Below are 15,032 nucleotides of genomic sequence, written 5' to 3' on the forward strand. Positions count from 1 at the left end.
GGAATCTCGGAATCACCGACCTCAGGTCGGTTAACATTGTACCCGACCTCAGGTCGGCCATGGGGAGTAACCGACAACAGGTCGGTGGATGGACACACCATGGAAGATTTTCACGGAAAACGATTTCCGGACGGAGGTTTGATCAAAACGACTTTGTCTGGTCCCACTTGGACCTGCAATCATGGAATCATCGACCTCAGGTCGGATAATAGTGTAACCGAACTCAGGTCGGACTTGTGCGGATAATCGACAACAGGTCGGTGGACGCAAGATTCTAACGAAAAACGACTTCCGAACGGATAAAATCGACCTCCATCGACCTGGAACATGGAGTAACCGACCTCGGGTCGGATAACATTACACTCGACCTCAGGTCGGATAACCGGCGTTACCGACCACGCAAGTCGGTTAACAACACCGGATCGTTCGGAACTGTCTGGAACATCACCGGATTAGTCGAATTACGACCTTTCGACGTTATACGGTATCCAAAATCGGTACCAATGCCACATGATATGGAATTACCGGACAACATTGTAACCGACCTCAGGTCGGACATGTCAAGTAACCGACAACAGGTCGGTAGATGGAGAGACTATTGAAACTGTCTAAGGAAAACGACTTCCGGACGGATGAAATCGACCTCAGTCGACCTGTGACACAGGACAACCGACCTCAGGTCGGATAACATTGTAACCGACCTCGGGTCGGACATGTGGATGAACCGACAACAGATCGGTAGATGGATACCCATAAGAAGAACTCCGCGGAAAACGATTTCCGAACGGATGAATTCGGCCAAAACGACCTTGTATGGTCCCACTTGGACCTGCAAGACTGTAACTCTCTTGGTCGACCTGGAACATGGAATATCCGACCTCGGGTCGGAAATCACTATCACTGACCTCAGGTCGGATAACCGGTTTAACCGACCACAGAAATCGGTTAATAACACCGGATCCCTGAAACCGCGTGGAAAACCAGCGGATCACCCGAATTACGACCTTTGAGCGGACCAGTACCAACGTCACGTGGTAACCGACCTCAGGTCGCACAACATTACCACCGACCTCGGGCTAAATAACATTATACCCGACCTCAGGTCGGACATCAGAAGTCATCGATAACAGGTCGGTGAAGAATGACGAAACTGAAGATTGGAACTGTAAACGACCTCGAAGTGGACAAATTCGACTTGACGGGACTTATTTGACCCTACATGGGCCTAAATAACACGGGTCACCGAGGTCGACCATGGAGGCACGTTATCACCGACCTCAGGTCGGATAACATTACGACCGACCTCAGGTCGGATATCCATCCTAACCGACAACAGGTCGGATGACAACAGTAAATCATCGTTGGATGGAAGGAGCAAAAAATTCCGACCGGACCTTCGAGCCAGTTCGCATCGGATGAAGTCATAACCAGGCTCGTGGTAGCAGATTGAACGGTTTCGACCGTCCACACTTTATCGGCATTACCACTTGGCGACCACAGAAGTCGCACGACACAAGTACGGTTTTGTCCGACCTGAACTTCGGAATTCGGAACTTAGCCGGATTTACTGACCGCCGGTTAACTAACCGGTAGGTCGACCTTGGTTAACCGACCTCGGTCCATTTGCCCTATTCAGAGAGGATGCTTTGACATTTGCAACAGCGACAGTGCCTCTCTCTCCGGAACGGACGGATACGAGCCGGACGTAAGTGTCAGCCGTGCTTACCCGACCTCGAACGAATTTACCGGTTACGTTAGGTAACCCGGGAACCGACGCCCCGGACCTGATATACCGGACTGCATTTGGAAAGAAGACCCCGTGGAAACTCAAGACCCCGTGGACGTCATCCTAGTCGGAATAATCTCTAACCAAACCTGTTTTGTGTTACCTTTGTGCTCACTGGAATTGTGATTAAACTTTATTACATTTTTCTTTCGCGCTGTTTAACCGTCATTACACTTTTCTTTTACGTTCTCCGAAGCCAACAGAAGCAAGATGCCTGCCGACAGAAGCATTACCGGCCCAACGAAACGCCCGAGCGGCTTCCAGATTTGCGGCCGTGAGTTGCTTGCCTCTCATGGGTCTGGAAGTGAAGGATGGGACGGTCAACAGGACACCGGACTCCCACTGGAAGAGGACGCGTACCGGCGACCCCACATGGGTCGACCGGAGAGGTGCGACGCTGGCGCGGTACTGAGTCGGAGCATCCTCGCAGGAGCTCGGATTCCCGCCCAGAGGCATGTTAGAGGCACGACAGCCTGCGTGGTAGATACGCCACTTTGCGTATGCGTACCAACGCACACATGCTGATTCGCCCTCTCTTGTACGTACGTGAGTGGCTGCACTGCACTCTCCGCCTAGCGGATCCACCGCGGGCGCACTCACTGAGCATACTTGCTCTCTCGTTCCTCTCTCGCTGTATGACTCAGCGCTTATACGCTCGCGTTGGATACGAGTCCAGTCTGCGCATCACATTCCACATGTCTGGACAGCACGACGTTGCCGCCAGCACTTCTCTCTCTACATTTCATTACGCTCTAGAACTTGCTCTCAGCAACTTGACGTGCTGATTTTGCTTGGCCAGACATTGGCTCTTGGTTCTTCCTCTCCCGCAATCACGCGGTATTTGCTCCCTTTATCTGTCAATAAAGCTCACTGTGAGTCCCCTGCGCTTGCCTGTCACAATAACAAATCCAATAAAATTAGGAAAACAATAACAAATTCAAATCAAATAAAGATTTTAATAAAATTAACAAGCCCATCATTATTAAAAAACATCTCAGTAGGTTCGCAACTAATGCCAATTTCATTTGCGGCGGTAGTACGCCTCCATGAGCACCTGCGCCCCCGCCAACGGGGTGAGGGTGCCCTGCAGCACGGCGTGCTCCGTCGCGGCGGCCTGTCGCTGCACCGCGGGGTCATTGCGGAACAGGTCCTGGAGGTGGTCGTTGACGAAGCGCCACATCCACAGCAGATTCTGCCGACGACGCTGCTCCTCTAAATGGCCACTCTCCAACGCCATACCCCGGAATTCTTCCAGCGTGGACCAGGCTTTCTCCATGCCTTCACCGGTCACCGACGACACCCGCACAACCTGCGCAAAACTCCGATTAAATCTGGGGAAAGATGCCGGATTTTGTTTTTGCAGTCGGGGCAGCAGAAATTAGAAACGAATTCCATGTACAGTACTTTTTTCAATAATGCTACTAAATTTGTGTGTAAAAGGAATTACTGGAAAATTATCAAGGCATGCAATAATGTCGGATTGGCTTTTTTCGAGCTAATCAGACCGAAAATAATTTGTTCCAGTGCAATTTCAAATGCATTTATTTATTTTAAATGCGCTTGATAACTCACGATGCAAGAACAAATTAAATTAAATTACTGTTTGATTATTCGAGAATAAAATTAATTATCATTAAAAAAAAGCAATTATTTGAAAACATTATTCTAAATAAGGAAATAAATTATTTGAATCTTAGAATGAATTATTCGAGATTACGGCCTTAAATAAGTTATTCAAGAATATAGAAAAAAAAATAACTGCGAGTCAGGAATACAAATATCACCGAAATAATGTACTGAAATTTTTCAAAAATTTACTGTATAGTTTATCGTGGTTGCCAACAGTTAGAAGACCACTAAATTTCATTTAGTAAAATTCAGTTAAAATTTATCTTATTCGTCACGAATTTGCAGCTAACTTTGGGGCGCCAGGGGAAAGACTGCGAATGACTCCGGGGCTGGAGGAATTTGAGGGCGCTGATGTAGTCGGACTGCGTGCGGCGGGCGGCCGGCAGGAGATCCCCGTCGGCCTTGTTGACCACCACGACGTCGCACAGCTCCATGATGCCGCGCTTCATGGCCTGCAGCTCATCCCCGCCGCCCGGGGCGACGATCAGGACGAACACGTCCACCATGTCGGCCACGACGTACTCGTTCTGGCCCGATCCTACAACCGGAAATTTATCAGACCAAATTATTTCAACTGTTTACACTGTAGTTAAGTAATTTAATTTAATTTGAATTTTATCGAAGCGGTTACAGTAATTGCACGATTTTTATTCAACAGGTGGTTGCCGACTAATAATCCTCAATTTGGATATCCGTCTTTATTATAAAAAAACCACGCACTGTAAATTTTTCTGGCTGTTCGAATTTTCCGGAATAATATTCGTCTTTTTAATGGCAGAAAAAAAATACCAAAAAATGAGTACGAGATCGTAAAGCGTTGTTTTAATTTTTTACAATTTTAATTTAACACAAGATTTCAAAATTTCATAATTTTTAGTAACAGGGAAAGGGAACAATATTCCAGTTTTCCAATATTAATATAATGTTCCAATTTTTCTTTCTAAGCGCGGAAAAGAGTGATACAACGTGCAAAGCGTGGCATTCACACATATGGACATTAATAATTATTAAGTTATTTATAAATTATATTATCGAATGAAAATCAAATCGTTACCTAAATTACGTAAAACCGATCGGATGCATGTTTAAAAGTTATAAGAAAAATAAATAAAGAAAAGATGCATAAAAAATCGTGTTTACTGCCCACCTACAGTTTCCACGAAGACCACGTCGTAGCCGGCGGCCTCGCACAGCAGAATGGCCTCGGCGGTGGTGCGCGTCACCCCGCCCAGGGCGCCGCTGCTGGGCGAGGGGCGGATGAAGGCGCGCGGATTGCGCGAGAGATTCGCCATGCGCGTCTTGTCTCCCAGCAATGAACCTGGCATTTAAAAAAAACCGAGTTAAGTGCAATTTCTACCCGTATCCGAAAACACTGATTTCAGACAGTAATCGGATGTGGTAGTATTTTTACGAAAACGTACCCTACAGAAATAATTGTTTATTTCATACCAGAAAAAAAGAGAAGTAAAAAATAGAAGTCCCGGGAAGTTAGTAATTTTCAGGAAATAATTGTAGCTCTCAATTCCATTAAATGGTTACTTTAAAGACGCACGTGAAATTATTGATACTGGAAGCGTCTGTGCGTCACTGCACTACGATCTTTATACAGCCCTGCACAGCCAAGTTGGGGCAGTTTTGTTAAATAATTATAAAATAATTGTATACATTGTTTCGTTTTTGAATTTGCAGTTATCTAGTGTAACTTTTTACGGCGAATCTAGGAGTTTTAAAACCGGTACCCCTTGGTGTGCCAGTAGGGAGCCGAGCACTGGTTAAGGGGATGGTGTGGTGGTCATTTTTAGGATGCTTATAACGGCCCCTCTGAAGAATACACCGACAGATATTTTTACGTGAGCTTTTCTGGAAAGTCCTAAGCGAACCGAAGCCTGTCCGTTATGGGTTCGCAAAAAAATCTAGCGCGATCAGTGCTCGGGCTGACCGTGAAACAATGTGCACTTCCCATAGGATTGTATGCTAAGACCTACCTGCCGAAGAATGCGGTTGCCTAGCGCACAGACCAAAGTAACTTCAATTTGATATTTGCCATGAATAAAGCATGGACCACCTGAAACGATTTTGAGGTTTGAACAGACATAAACTGTCCAGGCGGAGAAATGCAGTGGCCGGATGAACAGAATAAAAAATCAGCAAAGCGGCTGCAAAAAATACGTATGCTTTCTCTTACAGTGTCTCGAAATGGAGTGTTTCAGGCATATTGTACAAGTGAAAGACTTTTTATTGACGCTCAAGGCTTCGCAAATACGATTTCGTCGAAAATAATTACCCGTCGCATCCCGTGGCTGCACCGGAAGCGTGCGAGGGAGGTCACTCCCCGATTCAAAGGTGCTTGCAGTCACTCTGCAAAGGTCACCCAGGCTTAGCCGAAATCGGCTGATGTATGGTATCGTTCGCAAGAGCATTGAACGACCAACACCTCAGAGGTAGTGCTTTTGAACAATGACGTCATCAGAATTTTTAAGCAAATTTCAAACAGGACTACTGCTACCACGCTGAGTGGGTCAAGCCGCTTTTTTCCTCTGGTCTACCCTAATTTTGACCTCACGGTTATTCGGAAAGCGGTCTCAGCGTAGAATCTCCAAGTGATAAAGATGTCGGACACACACGGCAACTAAGAAAAAATTAAATGAGGAAGTATTCTGTGACGGCTGACCTGTGCTAATTTTTTGAAAAAACTGCCCCAACTTGGCTGAGCAGGGCTGTATACATAAAAATATTTTTTATGAATGTTAGAAGGTAGAACACTTCGTCTCGAGTAGCAAAAAAACAAGCCGAACACATTATCACGATACGACTGACATTATTTTTTTCTACATGCGGTTCAGAAAAAATTATTTGAGTCCTTGGTAGACAAACAATAGCCTGCCATAAAAAAATTCATAAATTTCACTAAGGATTTAAGACAAATTTAAACAGCATGAAAACAGACATTTATATCCTAAACAAATTAGAAAAAAATTACAGAATTCTGGCCGTAATTTGGAGAAAACTGGAAGTGATTACCTCCGGTGATACGCGAGGAGGGGTCGATGGTCAGACATGCCACCTTGTGATTCCGCTCGTCGTTGGCCAGATACGAGCCCAGACATTCCAGAAACGTCGATTTGCCCGCACCCGGCGAGCCCGAAACACCTGCATTAAATACAATCAAATTACAGCAGAATGGAATAAAATCTTCCATAATATCATCGCACTCCCATAGAAGTGCGGGAAAATTCTACAGCAGCAGAAATCCTCCGAAAAGGAACAAGAAAATATTATTCGTAACAGTGTAACACTAACAAGCAGGCAATAATCGGTGCTTGCCCGTTGCCAAATATAAGTAGAGGCTGTTGATTTCCTGCCTCCGAAAATGCCGTACGAAAATCCATAAGCTGCATTAAATTAAATAAATTAAACTGCATTAAATTAAATAAATTATTATTGATACAATCACTGGTAAAATAGGAAAAATAAAATAACGGTAAATTAACTGAAATAAAATTATGGTAAATTTAAATTGATGTTTACCCCGCATTAATTTTATTTTCTGCTTACCAATACGCAGCGACAAGGCATCCCGTCCCTGTTCCCGCAGCCTCCGTTGCTGCTCCGCCAGGACCAGGGTGAGAAGCGCAGTGGCCTGCTGCTGCTTGGCGGCCCGGGTGGATTCAACGAGGGTGATGGCCTCCGCCAGCGCCCATCGCTGCCCCTGCAGTACCCCGTCCAATAAACGCTGCACCTGGCTGTCGACGGACGAAGATGCTGCAGACGGCGTGGAATACCGTCGTGGAATAGGGCCCTGGGGATGCAGGCAACGAGGGATGAGCCAGAGCGCCCGGGCCAGACGATGCATGATCACAGAGGAAAAATGAGCAGGAGAAAGCACTTTAAAACATAATCAAGGGTGATTTTGCAGATATCAGCTGTTGCTGGTTGGCACCCCGCTTGTACACCTGCATTTCCTGGTGATTTCAGGCAGGCATCGCGCACGGGATAATAAAGGAAAGAAAGGCCAAAACTGGGGTCTAGGAAACCTTTAAAAAATATGTCACGTTTGCGAAGATTCCAGAGATTTCAACCATACCCATAATTATTTTTCTCAAGTGATTTTGTAGGTATAACAAATCATAAACCCACAAGATCATAGTTAGAGTGGTCACAAGGTTGCCGCCCGTGATGACAGCTACCTATCTGTATAGACATCACTGTGCATCCGTATTCCGTAATATGCTACGGTGATGTTTGTTTTTTTTTCATCATTTCATAGTTTTATATTGGAATAACATAGTTCAGTGCAATCCCAAAAAAAGGTAAATATTGTATAACTTGTACAAATAACTCGAGCACGTTGCCTATGCAGTTATAACTCAAGAACAGAAAATATTTCCGGAAAATCACGATCGACACGCCACAACACTACGATATTCACTTCAATAAAATTATAAATCCAGTACTAACGAGTACAACACATAAAGCCAGTGGTCGTTCAGCAAAAGCAGCAGCTTAACATTACAGAGTTAACTTAAAATCAGACAATAAAAAACCTTAAAAATTTTGGGATTTTCTTGGTTCGCAAGTAAAAGTTCAAGGCATAGGCGCGACCAGTAAACGTCGCGGTAAAAACACCGAAGAAGACATTTTTCGGCAATATTGCCGGTGGGTGATCATGAGCGAGTCAGCGCTTCTACAGTAGTGAGTGTATACCGGTTTGGGACAGGGTCAGTAGTATTAATTAATTTTTATAGTAAGTAGTAACTCCGTGCGCTACGCGCTGAATACAAAAAAAATCCTTTCTCCCCAAAAGCAATGAGGCACCTGAACACGTCTGGTTGTTGCCAGTCTTTGCTTTCGTAGCTTGTCATTTAATTATTATTGTGCTTTTCATGTCTGTTATGACGGATGTTATAGTAAAAAAAAGCTGCTGTTGCCAGCAACAGACGCGTCAGCATTGTGTATTCGCTGCATCTTTCCGATTATGAATTAAAATGTACGAGATTTTCATCCATGATCAGCATGGCATAGACATCACTGTACAGTACATCCGTACTCCGTGACTTCTGCACATGCGGCTTCTGCATGCATTCAGAATAAGACAGGCAAAAAAAGGCATTTCTCCACGTTCCGAGATAAGAAACAAGTGACTCGTCCCAGACGAGGCATTGCTGCGGAAATTTACATTCCTCAACGTGTGATTACGATGTACAAGCGGTGACACTTTTTTCAGTGAGCGATAACACATCACTGGTCCCTGTTGCTCGCTCAGTCAAATGTCTGTACGAGTATTTTTCTTGTTCACGGTCTGCCAGACATCATTAAACACGCATTGGACTCCGCTGACAAATATGCTACTATTTGTATCATCAACACGGCCATATTGTTAACAACTTTATGTTATTGTGTTTGGCCATCAAAATTGCCATAATAAATCGGTTATTTCACGGGTAATATTTGTACCGCATGAACGTGTCGACCATGGATGAGAGTTGTGTCAGTACTGTGGAAAATAAAGCAGCACCGCCGGAAGCTTCCGCACCATTAGCGGCAGCATGGACGACTCCACAAAATGCAGCACCGATATCATGGAATTTTAACGAGACTTCCAGCGACGCGACATACTTTCCGCATCCGCTGTTTTTTGGTCAATATTTACCGGCACCGTGGCCAGCGCAGGAGAAATCGTTGGCTGCCAACGGAATGCCGACCGCTGTGGACGCTGCCGCCGGTCCATCGACTCCGTCAACGTTAGACGAATCTAATCCGATGAGCGTCGTCAAAGCCAATAAAGACAAACGGGGTTCGCTGAGCTACGTGGCCATGATCTTCAAAGCCATCATCGAGTCACCGCAGAAACAGCTGACCTTAGGCGAAATCTACGCGATTATTCTCCAGCAGTATCCGGCGTTTTGCGCCAGCAAGAAAGGATGGCAGGTAGATGGCGGCACATAATTAAGTACTCTGATGCGTGTGCGTTCTTTCATTTTGTGCTATATTAATTTGTCTTTCCTTTAATTTGTGTCCAGCCCAAAAAACTTACGAAAAACAATTTTAACCTAATTTTGTATGAAAATTACGGTAAACGTTCTCAACAGTTACAATGTTTTCCTCCGCATGTGCGGAACATAATTTTATAGCGAAAATACTGCAGAAATACTTGCTAAAAAATCCGGAATCGTTTGGTGGTGTTTGAAAATTACTGCACTTGATTTCAAATAAAATTAAGACCTTAGAATTAATTCTTCACCTGAATTTAATTATTGTCTTACTGTCTTGCAGAACAGTATCCGTCATAATCTTAGTTTGAACGAGTGCTTCGTGAAGGTTCCGCGCATACCTGGCGTGAACGAGGGCAAAGGTCAGTCAGCTTTACTAACACAATAAAATAAAAAGTCTAGTTTCGATATCCAGCATTAGCCAAATTTGGATGTTGAAATCGGGTTGGTGTGCGCGAAACAACTACAGTTTAAGGATGAAAACGAAAGACAGTTGCTTATTATATAACCGGTTGCAAGGAAGTAAGCACTAAGAAGTACCCTTTTTTAGGCTGCTTCTGGACAATCGGTCCCGGAGCCGAGGACTTATACAAAGATGGCGATTATCAGCGACGCCGACGCATGAAGCGAGCCACTTACCGGGCCAGCGCCCCCAACACGGCAGCATTTCCACCTAACATCTGCGCCGACGACGCGCATTTCTCACTGTGGTCCAGCACCTGGCAGCCACGCAATGCGTGGCCAGTAAACCACATCCAGTCGGCAAGCTTTCCACCCGCTTATCCACCGCCCAGTAACGCCTTGTTGCAGCCCGGAGTAGCGTTCCCGCAAAGCGGCGCTGCCGGTTCACATCAGCGCTTTATGATGAGTGTGCCACCGTTTCCAAATAGTTTCCAACGGCACTGCACACCCCGTGCTGGCTACACGGCTACGAAGCCAGTTCGTGCGGGAAATCTCGTGCCGGATTGGACGGGATCACCCACAGGATTCCCGTTCGTGGGATCCTTCCCAAATCTGTATCCTGGATATCCTGGCCAAGTGATGAGAGCGGCTGCAAGCAGAAAATTCGCGGGATCCAACGGAACCGTGCGAGTCGACAATCCGTTGCTGCACAACAAAGGTAACTGACGGTCCTGCCGTAAAAGATCTGGTGCCACCGCGCAACGACGAAGGGTTCTTGTTTGCTGTAATTGTCTTGAGGCCTTGGATATAAAATTATGAATAATTTGGTCAATCTGTGAACAGTTGCAAAGTGTTTAGGATCAACAGTTGAAGGAATTACCGCTGAGTTTTGCTGTTTAATATTTCTTAATTTGGAGCCGAGCATTTTCGGATGGGCCGGTATAGCCGTATGTATCCATGCTGCCGACATAAAAGAAATCTGCTAAAACACGAATTGTGTATTACTTTCTGAATCTGAAATCTGACTAGTTACTTCCAATCTGCACGGTTGTGCAGGTACGCTCGGCTTTGAGTGCGGTGACATATTCTTTGGCATGTGTACTATTACTGACTCCGATTACTAGGAAAACGGAAGTATTGCTAGTGCATGCATCAAGGTGTTCTGAGACTGCTGGCTACTGAACCTATTTAAAAGACATTTTCGCCAAGACTTAAACCAAACAACCAGATTTTAATCAAGTCGGGAAAGACTAAAACGTGTGCACTGTGTAGTCAAGACAGTAAATACACAAGACAGTCTTGAAACCTTTTCTGAGTTTCGCACCGACAAATTCCCATAAGGTAGGTTAAAAGGTGATGATAACGTACCACAACATATAACTATAGTGCTAAAAAATTAGACCATGCACGACCTTTTTCCCAAAAGGGTGCAACGCCTGATGTGGTTTTTGGCTTTACGCTAACATTGGTAAATATTTCGGTTTTGGAAGAAAACATGCTATACGAACTTACGAAGTCATATTTTACAAAACAAATAACTGCCCTAGCTAACGTATTGAACACTGGGTAGCGCTTATGGTTAGAGATCTAGCGACGTCAGGACAACCGAAAGCTTCGGAGCAGCTTTTTTAAAAAAAAATATTATTTTACGTAAGACTTTCCTTTTCGAACGCAAGCCATCCCAAGTACGAAAAGTTCACGGGCAGTCGAGGCGGATGTTCTAACATCCCGACAAATGGATCGGTATCTGTGTGCTTCTTAGTGTCGGCAACGACGGCGTGTCTTTGATGGGAGAAGGTTAGCAGGAACATATTTATCAGAATTTCGTAGAGTAATTGCAGCGCACGTACTTACACTGCTTAAGTTTCCATTGTTATGTATTCGTATCCCATTATCCCATACTAGGGACACTTTTGAAACGCAATCATGCTTGAGAAGGCACCTTCACCGAAAAATCGAAACGACAGCATCGGGCCCAACTTTTCGCGCTAAACGTTATAATATCCAGACAATTTGAGGATGCAGAAAAAGAAAAGGATCGTAGAGATAACTGCAACTGCTGTTCCTTTTTAGCGTGTGAAATGGTGAAAAAACCGTCACTATTAAGAAAACCCGTTAGTCAGAAGCTACACGTTGAAATTCATTCCATCTATAGTTTCGGTTACGTCGCTTCCGTTTCAGTCGGCGTAATACCCTTTCAGCAGGTGCAAGGCAAATCGACTCAATGTTGACATGTCGAGTCCTCGCAGATCCACTGCATCCCACCATGCTGAACTGTGCTCGGGGCGAAAACCGCTGAAGCTGCAACGTAATAAATATTGTGCCTCTTATTATTTTTACTGTTAGTAATCTAACTCACAGTTTACAGAAGGCGCGCATAGCGCTCCATTCATCCGGATAAGCCAGCTCTTCCCTCCAGCGCGCATGCAACGCGGTGACCTTTGCGCAGATGGCCTGCGAAACATCCGGGCAGTTATCGTTAACAGCGGCTAAAAAACGCTGGCGCTGTTCAGCGGCGGCTTCCGTAGAACGAAAGTGCAGATACGGAATGCAGATGGCCGATTCCGATTGCTGATTACTGGCGCGAAAGGTCATCCGTTTCAGCCACGCGCCGCCGTTGGCGATCAACGGGTGGAATAAAACGGTGTTGTCAGCTGGATGCGAAGCGTTGTAGTTAACCAGCACCAATTTACTACAGACGGTCCATAAATTGCAAACTGTGTTGTATTGATAACTGCTATCCTGATTATTACGCCGCAGACACAGGAACGCATTGATCGGCGGGCAGTTGGGATCGCAGCCGTCCTTGACGATGATCATTCGCACATGAATGCTCTTTTGCTCCAGAATTCTGTTCAGCATCCATAGTTTGTTGGACAAGTATCGTCTCCCCTGACCAACGGTCCTTCCCCTCCCGAACAACGCCACCGTTTGCGTTTCCTGACCAATCGCGCGGTCTAGCAGCGTGACGAACTCATATTGGTACAGCGGGAGTCAATGTTGAATTCTCTATCAGTGGGTCCCTGAGCGCGGAGCAAGCGGAGGTCGAGGATGTGTTTTGGCTATTGGGAAACTCTTTCAAAAAAAGTGCCCACAACGCACACACACTGCAAGGATACAGTAAGTCCGTTTTAACGATCAGTTTACCGATGGGGCTTCGACAAACACCAGTGTGCCTTCAAAATTTCAAACTTGTTTCTAGTTGTTTGTTTATCTTTAGAAGTCTACCTGCAGCATTATGTACTGTAGCCGACTTACCGACTGGTTCGTAACTTTGTGACGATATCCATGGTCAGCAGAATACATGCCATAACGGGATGCGGATGATCAGTGATGCGAATTTCACTGCCATCTGCAAAATTTTTACCCACTATCCAAATGAGCGTAAACTAGCGACCAGTTTCCATCTCCGGACGTTCAATGTGTCGGATTTAAGAGACGTAATACCATGTCCGGCATGTCGGGTAACAAAAATTTTGATTTTCCGAAAGCTGTTGTTGGAATTAGTATGGTCTGACCTCACTTCACACTACACCAGTGTCCATCTGAATTTCAGTTTTCAAAGTTACCTAGTTTTTACCTTTTTGTGTAAACTGCTGTTATCGTTTTGGCGGACTGGCGATCATCCTGCTGTGTTGCCAGTGCCTGAGTGCCTGCCACCTATCATTTTGGTCGTTGTAAACTGTACGGATTCGGATGTTGACATTTTGCGCATTGCGCACAAGCGACATTGCCACTCAGACCACGAACGCGGTATAACGTCTAGTTAAGGGGGTCAGTACTGACCTGTTACTGTTACCTGCATTAGATTAGTAATTGGATTACTGTTACTAGTACAATACCTGCATTAGATTAGTAATTTAGTGCGACACTCTTACCATGTTGACACGCGTCACTGGCACACTTGTCCGTCATCACAATAATATTGGCTTCTTGGGCGTCCTGTTCACTCAGGTAGTTTTGGCAAGCTTCTTTCAGGGCATTCGCGTCCCAAAACATACTGCACCCTTCCGCATTGCCATGCACTTCGGCGCAGATGAAGGTCACTGTGTCGATTCCCGCTCGTACAAACACACGACAACCGACTTTGAAGACGTATGGAGATGTCATTGTGTGCTCCCTGTCGACGCACACGAACATACAGGTGTCGGTGTTATTCTGGAACATATCAAAGTGACAACTGGCGCCACACGGATCGCCACTGCGCAGTGCTGGCCGGCATGAACGAGCCAGATACTTGGGCATGCGGTAAACTCCACGCATCCGATGTGCTGCCTCAAAGCGGACTGCATGTTTCCGGTAAACGAACCCGCTGGTCCCCGCGAAAAAGCTTGGTTCTTCGTCCGCCGCCGGCAGTTTTGCGACAAAAGTGGACGCGTGTACGATGCAGTTAGCAGCCGGATCCGCGGAGTTCTGGTTATACGGGCGTACAGAGAAAAACATGCGGCACAGTTTATCAAAATTGACAGCTGGTCGAAAGATCAGTGGTCCATCATCCACGTCACGCAGCGCCACGTGCATGGAAGAGGCGTATGGGCGTCTAGCGGAATAGAAATGATGTGGCCAGAAATGTTTGGAAGGGATCCACTCGGGGCTGACTTTGAGCGAGTCGAAGTCGATGAAAAACTGATCGCCACTTATATCCTGAACGCATCCCAGCCACCATTGGCCATTGTCGCGCTGCACGAGCACCGTGTTCCCGTAATTGATCTGTCGTGTATTATGCGAACGGATTTCTCGAAAGTAGCGTGGAGTTGCATTCATGACGTTTAAAAATTTGGATTACAAGTTACAATCAAGCTGCACTCTGACAGTTGCTCTACCGACTGAGTCGTGACTGGGAAGTAAACTAGCTCTACCTTCAACCGTATGAACCCTTAACCCGACACTAGCTCAGCCAGGTGAAGCCTGGGGGTTATCTGGCAGGATGCTGGTACTCTACTGGCTCATACGGATGGGATGGGCCCTTCATATATGGTCTGGGTCAGGGCTGATAGGGCGATAAGCTTATAAGATGGCATAATATGACAACGTGTTCATGCACAGTAATATGATGTCAGCGTAAAGTCAGGTGACCTAGTGGCCCAGTTAAGTGTCCTTAAGCGAAGTAAGTGTTGCCACTGGCGAACTGTAGAGCACTGTGCTGCTAGAACGAATGATGACTCGTCCCGGACGCTGGCACAGCTCCGATGTGATTTAAACTAGGTCAGAGCTAGTTGTAAAAA

At 45.7% G+C, this 15,032-nt stretch overlaps 2 protein-coding genes across 2 annotated transcripts; one reads left to right on the forward strand and one right to left on the reverse strand.

Moving 5' to 3' along the window:
* Window positions 1-2,610: 2,610 nt before the first annotated feature.
* Window positions 2,611-7,505, reverse strand: LOC129590639 (methylmalonic aciduria type A homolog, mitochondrial-like). The gene is made up of 5 exons (XM_055485974.1): window positions 6,971-7,505; window positions 6,437-6,565; window positions 4,563-4,733; window positions 3,706-3,953; window positions 2,611-3,095 (listed from the first exon to the last, which is right to left on the reverse strand). The coding sequence occupies exons 1-5, from the start codon at window positions 7,266-7,268 to the stop codon at window positions 2,808-2,810; spliced, it is 1,134 nt and encodes a 377-aa protein (XP_055341949.1). The 5' UTR covers window positions 7,269-7,505; the 3' UTR covers window positions 2,611-2,807.
* A 1,219-nt stretch (window positions 7,506-8,724) lies between these two features.
* Window positions 8,725-10,783, forward strand: LOC129590686 (forkhead box protein E3-like). The gene is made up of 3 exons (XM_055486036.1): window positions 8,725-9,343; window positions 9,689-9,767; window positions 9,956-10,783. Exons 1-3 carry the CDS (start codon window positions 8,873-8,875, stop codon window positions 10,531-10,533), a joined length of 1,128 nt encoding a protein of 375 aa, XP_055342011.1. The 5' UTR covers window positions 8,725-8,872; the 3' UTR covers window positions 10,534-10,783.
* The last annotated feature ends 4,249 nt before the right edge of the window (window positions 10,784-15,032 follow it).

This window comes from Paramacrobiotus metropolitanus, unplaced genomic scaffold, assembly GCF_019649055.1.
Source record: "Paramacrobiotus metropolitanus isolate TYO unplaced genomic scaffold, Prichtersi_v1.0 Parri_scaffold0000041, whole genome shotgun sequence".
In the NCBI taxonomy this organism is placed as follows: domain Eukaryota; kingdom Metazoa; phylum Tardigrada; class Eutardigrada; order Parachela; family Macrobiotidae; genus Paramacrobiotus; species Paramacrobiotus metropolitanus.

Coding starts and splice junctions, on each gene's coding strand:
- LOC129590639 (XM_055485974.1), bottom strand. CDS start 7,268: ATGCATCGTCTGGCCCGGGCGCTCTGGCTCATCCCTCGTTGCCTGCAT. Junction 6,566..6,970: donor TGCCTTGTCGCTGCGTATTG/GTAAGCAGAAAA, acceptor TATTTAATGCAG/GTGTTTCGGGCTCGCCGGGT. Junction 3,954..4,562: donor GGTCTTCGTGGAAACTGTAG/GTGGGCAGTAAA, acceptor TTCCGGTTGTAG/GATCGGGCCAGAACGAGTAC.
- LOC129590686 (XM_055486036.1), top strand. CDS start 8,873: ATGAACGTGTCGACCATGGATGAGAGTTGTGTCAGTACTGTGGAAAAT. Junction 9,344..9,688: donor CCAGCAAGAAAGGATGGCAG/GTAGATGGCGGC, acceptor ACTGTCTTGCAG/AACAGTATCCGTCATAATCT. Junction 9,768..9,955: donor TGGCGTGAACGAGGGCAAAG/GTCAGTCAGCTT, acceptor ACCCTTTTTTAG/GCTGCTTCTGGACAATCGGT.